The following is an 11426-nucleotide window of genomic DNA, read 5'->3' as shown; positions in this document are numbered from 1 at the left end:
TTTTTTTTTTTTTTTTTTTTTTTTTCTAAGTTAATATAGCATTATGTTTATATATTAATATATATTTATATAACTGTTTCTTATTACATATTATTAGACATTTATTTTCATTTTTGTTACTTTTCAGAATAATTTTTTAACTTTCTTTCATTTTTGTTTAAAACCTAAATTTATATGTTATTGTATCCTTTTTATATATATACAATTAAAGATTATTATTATAATGTTTTTCTAAATTGTTTTGTTTATATTTTTATAACATTTTATTTTAAAATATATCCCCATTCAATGAGGTATTTTTCATCGAACTCATATATGATATTGTTAAATGTTTATATAATTACAACTATATATTTTCATAAAGTAAATTAACTACAATAAGTAGAAAAGAATAAATGATACCTTTATCTTTGTTATAATGTTCATTATCATCAATATTTTATTGGAAAAAATGGAAAGAAAAAAAAAATATATACATAAATTTATGTTAATGCATATGTAACTATAAAATAATTATACAATATATATATGAGAGAAGTATATTTCATGCATATTTTTTATTCTTTAAATAGTATTAAATATGATTCATTTAGTGACAATTCTTTTTGCATAATAATTTTAAAATAACATCACAAAATATTTCTTATACGTATATGATTTTCTTGATGGTTGTTGTTATATGTTTTTTACATTTTTACTTATATTTTTTCATTATAACATTACAATAATGTTAAAATATATATGTTATTTGTTCACATTAAATTCAGAATTAATGCTTTATTTTTATATACTACAAGCACGGAGATAATACTAATATATTTATGAAGTTATAGAATTATATTCATTAAGAATAAATCTAAAGGTATATATTATATCTGTTGAATATTTATATTTTCCTTTTAAATTTTTATTTTGTATTTAATATTTAAAACTTGTTTAACATTAGGGGAATAATAACTGGTAAATATATTTATTCAATAAATTTTATAACAAATAAGTTACACATTGTTATTTTTCCATGAGGTAAAAAAATATATATATTTATATACAAAAAAAAAAAAAAAAAAAAAATTCTATAAAATATATAATATATTTAATATAAGTATGTATTTACCATTTATTAGGTTTCTTCAAAATATTGTAAGTTGTTTATAAATATAAAGTAAAAAATGTAAAATATTATTTCCCATATAAACAATTTTACACATCTAAAAAATTATAATAATTCATCATATATTTGTATTATAATTTATGATAAAAATATTAAAATGTCTTATACCACTTATATTAAATTAATAACAGAAATAAAATATAAAAAAAAAATAATAATAAATTCTCTTAATAATAGAAAAAATTCAAAGTAATTTTTTTAAATAAAAAAGTCTATTTTAATTTTATATGAAATTAAAATATCTAAATATGCGTATTAATTAATATATATTAATTTATTATCAGATAAAATATTTTTTATATATTAAGTTTTAATATAATATTATAAAAATATATTATATATAATTAAAAAATAATTAGAAATAAATATTTAATTAATATTTATTTTTAAGTAAAATAATAAATTTAATATTTAATTTATAAAAATATAATATATAATAATTAATATATTAAATATTTTAATTATTAATTAAATTGATAATATGCAACAATTAAAAAAGAATATTTATTTAATAAATAATATTTAATTTTAAAATATATATTTAATTATTAATTAATTTATTAAAAAATATATATTAAATAAATAATAAATAAATTCATTAATTATATAAATAATTAATTTAAAAAATAAATTATATAATTTAACTAATTATAATAAATTAATTAATATATATATATATATATAATTAAATTAAATAATAAATTAAATATTTAATAAAATTAATATATTTATTATTTAATAATATTAAAATAGTTAAATTAAATAAAATTTATTTATATTTATTTAATTAATATAATAAAAATAATTTAATTAATTATATATATGTATTTAATAATATTAAATATTAATTAATTAATTATTTATTTTAAGACAATAATATTAATAAATAAAAAAAAGGAATTATTAAATATATTAATTATATTAAATTAATAATATATATATAATATAAATATAAAATTAAATTAATTAAAAATAAATAGTTAATTATACATTTATAATAAATTCATTTAATTAAATAAATATAAAAATAATTCTTTAATTAATTATAATAAATATAATTAAATATTTAATTAATATACAAAATAAATTATTTAAATATAATTTAATTGATTTTAATCATTATAACAAATAAATAAAATAATTAAAATTAAATAATAATTTATATTATTTAAAGACAGACACATTAAATTAATATATTTAATATAAATAAATTAATTAATAAAATAAATTATTATATATTGATAATATATATATTATAATTTAACAAAAAAATATATATTATTATTTATTTTATTAATTTAATATTAATATATTTTATTAAAATAAATTAATAATTATATATTATTTATTAATTTATATAATATTTAAATTAAATATAATTATATTTTTATTAATTATATTTATTTAAAATAATTTAATTAATTAATATATTAATTATAAATAATAATATTATTATTTTAAATTAATATATATTAAATCTATAATATATGATTAATATTATTTAATATTAATTTATATAATTAATTAATTATTTATTATTTTATTATTATATTCATTTTTAATTAATTTTATTATATCATATTTAATTATTAATTTAATTATTTATTTAAATTACATATATATATATATTAATTATATTTACTATATTTATTATATTTTATATTTAATTAATTATTTATTATATTTAATTTCGATTAATGTTATATTGTTAATTTTATTTATTAATATAATTAATTTAATAATTATTTATTATATTTTAATATTATTTTAATTTATTTATATATTATTTTAATTATTTATTTTATTATTTTAATTTATAATTTTATATTTTAAATATTTATTATTTGATATTAAGTTTATTTAATTTAAAATAAAAATATTTATTATTTAATTTGTCATATTTAATTATATATTATTTAATTAATTTATTATTATATATAATTTAATTATAATTAATTTAATATTAAAATTAAATTATATTAATATTATATTTAATTTAATTATAATTAAATAATTTAATTTTATATTTAATTTTATTTAATTGAATATAATTATTTATTACTTTATTTATTTATTTATTATATTTAATTTAATTATAATTAAATAATTTAATTTTATATTTAATTTTATTTAATTCAATATAATTATTTGTTACTTTATTTATTTATTATATTTAATTTAATTATAATTAAATAATTTAATTTTATATTTAATTTTATTTAATTGAACTATAATTATTTATTACTTTATTTATTATTTTTATTATATTTAATATAATTATAATTAAATTATTTAATTTTATATTTAATTTAATTTTATTTAATTGAACTATAATTATTTATTATTTTATTCATTATCTTTATTATATTTAATTTGATAATTAAATAATTTAATATTAAAATTAAATTATATTAATATTATATTTAATTTTATTTAATTTAATTATTATATAATATTTATTTATTTTATTAATTAATATTTAAAATTTTTATATTATTTTACTTACTGTTTTAAAAATATATAAAATTACATTTAATTTTAATTATTTATAAAATGTGTAATATGATTCTTATATATTATTATATATATAATGTTACAATATATTTATTTCTTATAAATTAAAATAAATATAGAATATTTATAAAATTATTTTAATGCATTTCCTTATATAATGGTATATTCTATGTATTATGTGTAGCTTTATATTTAAATATCTACAATAACACTAATCTATATTTTTAAGTATTTATTTCAGAATAAAAAGAATATAATAGTATTATATATATTTAAAATTTAATTTTAATATATTACTAAATATAAATCATTTTTATAAGAACTTTATATGCTACATTTTTTTTACATTAATGTATTTTTTGTAAAATGGTAAAGTTTTAAATTTTAAAAGAAAATTCTTTTTCTTTTCTTGTTATATAATAAGTATCTTTCACATAAATTCATTAAAAATATATTATTTATCTTTTGTTGTCTAAAAGAATTAATATTAAGTATGCATCTGGTGCTGTAGAAATATATTTTCCTATTAATTGAAGTTTCCTTTACATGTATATAAATAATAATTATATTACACATATATAATAAATATATATTATAATGTATTTTTTTTTTTTTTGTATTTTATAAATGATTTATATAATTTATTGATTAGTAGAATAGAAACTTTTCATATTATAAATCCTAAATGTTCTTTTTAGAAATTTCATAGATCAATATAATATTTCAATTTTATCTTTTTTTTTATTTTTTTTTCAGTATATCGAATATAATACATATTAGTAAACATGAACATTATGAAATACATAAATATATTTAATTAATAGATCATTAACAATATATACAATATTCATATATTTTTTATAATATGATTTTCTGTGAAGTGAATGGTTCTGTTGGAAAATGTATATAACCCGAAGTAGAAAAAAATTTGTGCTTTCGGACATAAGATATATATTTCATATATAGAAGGAACGATTCATTTAAATAAATAAATATTACGTTTTTAATTTTATTTCTTTTGATTGAATGATATAATACAGAAAAATTATACATAAACATAATGTATTTAAAAAAAAAAAAAGAAAAAAAAAAGAGTGATCCTTGTTTTTAAATTAGAGAAAATATTCTATAATTATGTGCAGTATTTTTTCTATATTATATCTTATGTGAAAAAAAGATTACCTAAAGGAATTAATGTGAACTTTGAAAAATATAATTTTGAAACAAATGTCTTATTTTATTATTTTGTATAGAATGTGAAAAAAATATTTTCATGGTATTCTTAAATTATGTAATATAAACCATTTTTAGAAATTATCTTATTATATATCGTTAAGATAATCATTAGAAAAGATGAAAACATAATGATCAAAAATTAAGAAAAATATTTTAATGAAAATGTATGCCAATATAATAAAAAATATATTATATTGTTTCTAAGTATAAAGTGATGTTTTTGAAAACATGATAAGAAAATTGTATTTACATAAAATTTACATGTTTTATTATATATGATATAAATAAAAAAGTTAAACATATGAATAATAAATTTTAATAAATATTTTTATAAAAATTATTATTTTATGTATCTATTCATGTTATGTATCATAGTTTTTATGTGTATTCTATAAAAATAAAATACTTCAAATGTGTTATATTAGTATATATTAGAATCTTTCACCTATATTTTTTCAATAAATATAACAAATTAAATGATAATATATATATATAATAAATTAAAATAGAATACATGTTCCATTATACATTCCTTGTTATTTTATTGAAATATATATATATATATACAGTTAAAAAAGTCAAAAACATATATTATGTTTTGTTTTTAATAATAAATAATTTCAAAAATATATGATTGTAAAGCCTCGTTTATTTTTAAAAATAATATAGAATTGTATGTAATCTTTAATGAAATATGTTTATTTTTACAAAATTGCACAAATTGAATAAAAAAACTACTTAGAACATAGCATGTATATATTTATTTATCTATATATCTTTTTCTATGTATGTCGTTTAATAAATAATATTTTTAAAATATTAAAAATAACACAATTGATTATACACATAGAGAACAATCGATTAGTGATAAAAAAAATGAATAATATAAAATATTTTTCGAATATTAGAAAATACAAAAGGAACCTTTTTGTTACATTTAATTATCAAATGTTATATTAAAATATTAAAAATTATATTTACAATTGATATAGTGGAGTCACAGAAAATCATGAATATTATTTTATTCTAAAAGGTCTTAATAATTATATGTTATTATTTAACACTAAATAAAACTTAATATAATATTATATTTACTTAAATATACTTAAAACTTTTAATTAAAAATAAAAATAATTATTCCTATTTAGAGTTATTTAGGTATAATTATAAGGATGAACAAACAATATATTTTTTCTGTCTTATTTGTATCACTAGCATGTGTTGTACATAAAATTTTTTTGTTAAATTGTATATATTTAAATTTCATAGTAAATTAAAAAATATTTAATTATAAGTATTATTTGAACTTTATATTATAGAATTTAAAATATATAACTTATGAAAAAAAAATATAGATTACTATATATATTTAAATATCATAAGATAAAACATATATATAAACAGTGTTTGGTACAGGATTTTACATTTCCCTTTTGTTTTTTTTCTTTTTTTTTTTAATATAATTGAATAATAAAAAATATCATAGTAACTTAAAATAATAAATTTATATATACAGATTCGATGAAATATATAATCTTATTAACATAATTACAATATTTTATATTTCTAAGAAAATATACTTCTATTAAAAAATATAATTTTTAAAAACATTTGAAAATACATTTTTTTCATATTTTTATTACAAAATATGTAACACGGTTTCTAACGGAAAACTGAAACTTTATAATTTTAATTTATTAATTAATGTTTCTAAACCTTGTTAATAAAAAGATATATATATATATATATATGTATAATATTAACTAATCGTATTTAATAGAATAACTTATAAATAATCTTGTTATATGTCATCTACATTTTTATTTCATATTTTTATAATAATAATACCATGGAAAATAATACGTAGTATTATATTTTAACAGTAATATAAAAAAATTTAAAAACAATATAATTATAAAAAATATAATAATAAACAAAAAACAAAAACAAAAACAAAAAATTGAATGCAGTTTTACTTATTTCATATGATTACAATTATATGGTTATAGGTGTAAAATTCGTATTTTTATATTATGTGTCTTTGGACAAAAAATTTTGACAGTATTTGTGCTTTCAGTTATATATTTTTTTATAATAAAATCTTATATAATCTATTATTAATTTTATGATTTAATATATTGTTATTAAATATAATATAAATTATAAAACGTTACTATTCTCAAACATTAAATAATAATTATATTTATTAAAGAAAACAAAAAAAAAACTATAATAAATGTAAACTCCATTTCATTTAAATTTTTATCTTCAAGGGGTTCTTTTGTTGTTTTTAAATTGGAAAATTTAGCTTATAAAATAATGCAAATTTTCTTTTTTTTTTAATTATAAAACGTGTACATAATTATAATTACATATATATTATTGTGAGTTCATAATACTTATATATATATTATACGGAAAAAAAATAAGAATTACTTAAAAAAGTACATAAAATTATTTACAATAAATAAATGAAAAAATATACATATATTAAATATATATATATATATTTTTTTTTTTAATTTAATTTTTCGAAATTCAAATGAAAGATAAAAAAATATTTTCTTATAATTTCATAATTTAAAAAAAAAAAAAATAATTTATAGTTTATATATAAAATAGAAGTATAATTATATTTTTTTTAAATAAATTTAATAATATATTTAAAAATAATACTTTGTTATAAAAAAAAAATATATATATATATATATATAATATAAAATACATATGCCAATTATAAATAAAATAGTATATATTTTATTTTTGCGTTAAGCTTATAAATAATATAATAATACATAATAATATATATATATATATATATATATATATTATAATATATATAATTATGTAATCACATATTTTCAGGAACAAATTCTATTATTATTAGTTATTTATTACATTTTCATTTTTTCCATTATATTTTAAAATAAGTAAAATAACGAAAAAAAATTATAATAATAGTATTATTATAATTTTTTTTTTTTTTTTTATATTATTTATATATATATATATATATTTATTTATTTATTATAAATTAATTTTAAAAATCCTTAAAAAAAAAAAAAAATACAATATATTTTTTAATTTTTTTTATCTCGAATTTTAAAAGAGATACCTTTTTATGATAATTATATATATTATATATATATATATATATATATATATGGATATATAATATTATATCCTAATAAATAGATCTGAATATTTAATGAAAAAAAAATAAGAATTTATGGAACTATTTGATAGAGGAAGTTTAAGAAATTTATTTGTTGGTAGTTGTAATGAAAAGGATGACATAATAAAAAATTTATTTGTGTCAGCTATAACGCCAAGCATTAAGGATATTGATGAAAAAAATTATAATTTGCTTGGAATATTAAATAAATACGAGAATGAAATAAACTCCTGTATTAATATGAGTAATTATTATATAAATGAAGCTTATTCATCTAACTTAAAGTCCGAAAAAGTAAGACGCAAATTGAGAATTCATATATATACAATTTATAAGGATGGACAAAGAGAAGTGAGTTTTCCTTCAAATATAAATCTTGAAGATTCACATAGAATTTATAATTATGTTAGTCCATCAACATTTACTTTTAATATTCATGGTTATGTTTTAAATTTAGATGAGAATGATAAAGATTTATTTGAAAAAGAAGAATGTTTATCACGTTCCAAAAAAATTCAAAGTGAATTGAATTCCAATAATTCCATAAAAGAAAATGGGATGAATTCAAAGGAAATGGATAGTCAAAATTCGTATAGTGATGTTGATAATATATCTGATATAAGTGAACAAGAAATTGATTATTATAGTACTAGTGCTATGAAATTTACTTCTTTTTTTTCAACCATAATAGTTATGAGGGATACCGAAACAATTATTTATGATAAAAAAAATAAAAACTATTATGATTGTGATAAGTTGACATTTACTCGTATAGTAAATGAAAATACAAAAGAAACAATGAAAATATTTCTATTTTTAGATCAAAAAATCCCTTTTTTTGAACTATCTCCTGAATTAAAGGATTTTATGAAATCATCAGAAGAAACTTTACCTGAAATAATAAGATGTATTTATGCATATAGTTTAGAAAATGACTTAATTGATTCAAGTATTATGAAAACAGATGAAGTTTTAAAAAGTATATTAGAGGTAGATGAATATGAATTTTCTGAATTACCTAAACTTTTGAAAAAACATATTTCCATTCAGAAACCAATAGTATTAGAGCATGTTATTGATTTAGAAAATTCTGAACAATCGGAGAGTATTTATGATATTGTTATTGATACATTTGAACCATATGTATCATTTGAAAATGGTGAATATAAAAAATTTTTACTTGATTCGCACAAATTTAATAAGTTATTGGAACTTTTAAGAATTAATGAAAAGGAATATTTAATGAATAATAAATTAAATGAAATGAGTTCCAATGATGAAGATAAAAGTGTGCAAAAAAAAAAACAAGTGGATAATAATAGTGATGATCATAAAAATTCAAATGAAGATCAAATACTTAGTGAAATTCATAAGACTGAAAAAGATATAATGCAGAAGGAAAACTTTTATGATAATTCGGAAGATATATCATTAAGTAATATAAAAGAATCAAATAATTTAACAGATGTTGAAAATGATAATGAAGTCATTGATGAAAATATAACAAAACAAATAGAAGAACAAGTAAATAATGATATGATATTATATAATAATACTAATTCAGATGTAAAAAAAGAAACCAAAAGTATTGAAGAAAAAAATTTTAATAAAGAGGATCCTAGGGATCAAGTTTTTTTGCAAGAACAAAATAATGACAAAATATCATCTATGGGTATGTCAACATTTGAATTGATAAATGGATTACAAAATGAAATAAATGAATTAGATGAAAAAATTATAAAAACATTAAATAAAATTAAACATAAAAATGGTTTAAGATTACATTATAAAAATTTTTGTGAAAATCCATGTAAATTTATTGATCATTTTATGAATAGTAAATTTTCTGAAAATATGCAAAACGTAAATGATAATTCATATATTTATGAACAGGCAGCTAATATTAATGATGATAATTATTATAAGTTACCGTGGGTTCATAGAGGTATATCAAAATATTTATTAATTAAAAATAAAAATTTTGATGATATTCTTAAAACTGTATTAAATTCAATGAATTTAGAATGTAAAAGAAAAGAAAATCCAAATATATATGAAAATATAAATAACACTCAAGGAATAATGTTAAATAAAACAAAGGACAAGCGTTTGAAAACATTAAAAAATAATTATACACAACAAAATGTATTAAAAAACAATTCATGTGAAGGTATTTCTAATAAGTATATGAATTATCCTCAATTAGTTAATAATAATAGTATTAATACATTTCAAAATTTTGGTAACAATATAAATTATATAAATAATAACATGCAAAACCCATATATGGTAAATATGGATATACCAAATAATGTTATGCACTATAATGGACAAGATAATTATAATAATTTATATAATCAACAGGTTACATATCCTCCCCAGTATATGATGAATTCTAACCTTTATTATAATGAAACCATGTCTTCACAAAATAATATGAATCAAATGTATAATATGACAGCACATATGGAGCAATGTCCTAATGGAAATTTTTATAATTTTAACAATAATAATAATAATAATTTTTAAGAAAGTATAAATATATAGGACACAAAAATGCTATTACCTTTTATTTAAAATTATGTTAACATTTTAATAAAACGTATATGCATTGAAGAAAAAAAAAATAAAAAAAATAATAAATAATATATATATATATATATGTGTGTATATTTTATATTAGTGTACAAATTTCATTTTTCATTTCTAATTTTTAAAGTAATTTTTTTTAATATTTTAATTTTATTTATTTGATTTTCATATTTATTTGGATTTAAAAAAAAAAAAAAAAAAAAAATAAAAATATATATATTTTTTTTAGTTGTAACTATTTATTTTTTTCTTTTATTATTTATAAAAAAAATAAAATAATAAATTAATATATTATAATATAAAATAAAATAAAAAAAGGTAACCTTTGGATGTCACATAATATATATCCTAATTCCATTCCATTTTTAATGCTTATTTGGTTGTGGGTATTAATACATCTGTAAACATATATCTTGATGGTCTTAATAATGATCCTTTATTATCTCTTCTATCAATATAATCTCCCCAATTTCCTGATAAGTTATTGTATGTAAAATTTAAAGCAAATGATCTAAATGGTTTTTCAGAAGCAGGAATTGCAAATGTTTTCGTATCAGGGTTGTTTTCTCCATAAGGTATCATATTATATCTCCATATGTGTTTTGGCTTGAAACTAACTATTGGTTCATCCTCTTTTATGGTTAAAAAGCTGCATAATTGATTAAAGCTATTTTTTTGTGTAGCATCTTTTAATGCCATTTCCCTATTGAAATTATAAAAAGAAAAATATATAAAAAA

The 11426-nt window shown here is 14.0% G+C and overlaps 2 protein-coding genes across 2 annotated transcripts in view, besides 1 other annotated feature; one reads left to right on the top strand and one right to left on the bottom strand.

Moving 5' to 3' along the window:
- Window positions 1-1455: 1455 nt before the first annotated feature.
- Window positions 1456-3671: a sequence feature (centromere).
- A 4479-nt stretch (window positions 3672-8150) lies between these two features.
- PRSY57_0610100 (SWI/SNF-related matrix-associated actin- dependent regulator of chromatin) lies at window positions 8151-10625 on the top strand (the record flags this gene model as incomplete). The annotated part of the gene is made up of 1 exon (XM_012906476.2): window positions 8151-10625. One exon carries the CDS (start codon window positions 8151-8153, stop codon window positions 10623-10625), a length of 2475 nt encoding a protein of 824 aa, XP_012761930.2.
- Window positions 10626-11060: 435 nt separating this feature from the next.
- Window positions 11061-11426, bottom strand: part of PRSY57_0610000 (hypothetical protein) — a gene marked incomplete at both ends in the record, with an annotated part of 1118 nt that continues 752 nt past the window's right edge. The window contains one exon of the mRNA XM_020114603.1: window positions 11061-11391. Coding sequence (XP_019970674.1) covers window positions 11061-11391 — 331 coding nt within the window.

The sequence above is a fragment of the Plasmodium reichenowi genome, chromosome 6, assembly GCF_001601855.1.
Source record: "Plasmodium reichenowi strain SY57 chromosome 6, whole genome shotgun sequence".
Taxonomy (NCBI): Eukaryota; Apicomplexa; class Aconoidasida; order Haemosporida; family Plasmodiidae; genus Plasmodium; species Plasmodium reichenowi.
This window is presented reverse-complemented; position numbering and strand designations above follow the sequence as displayed.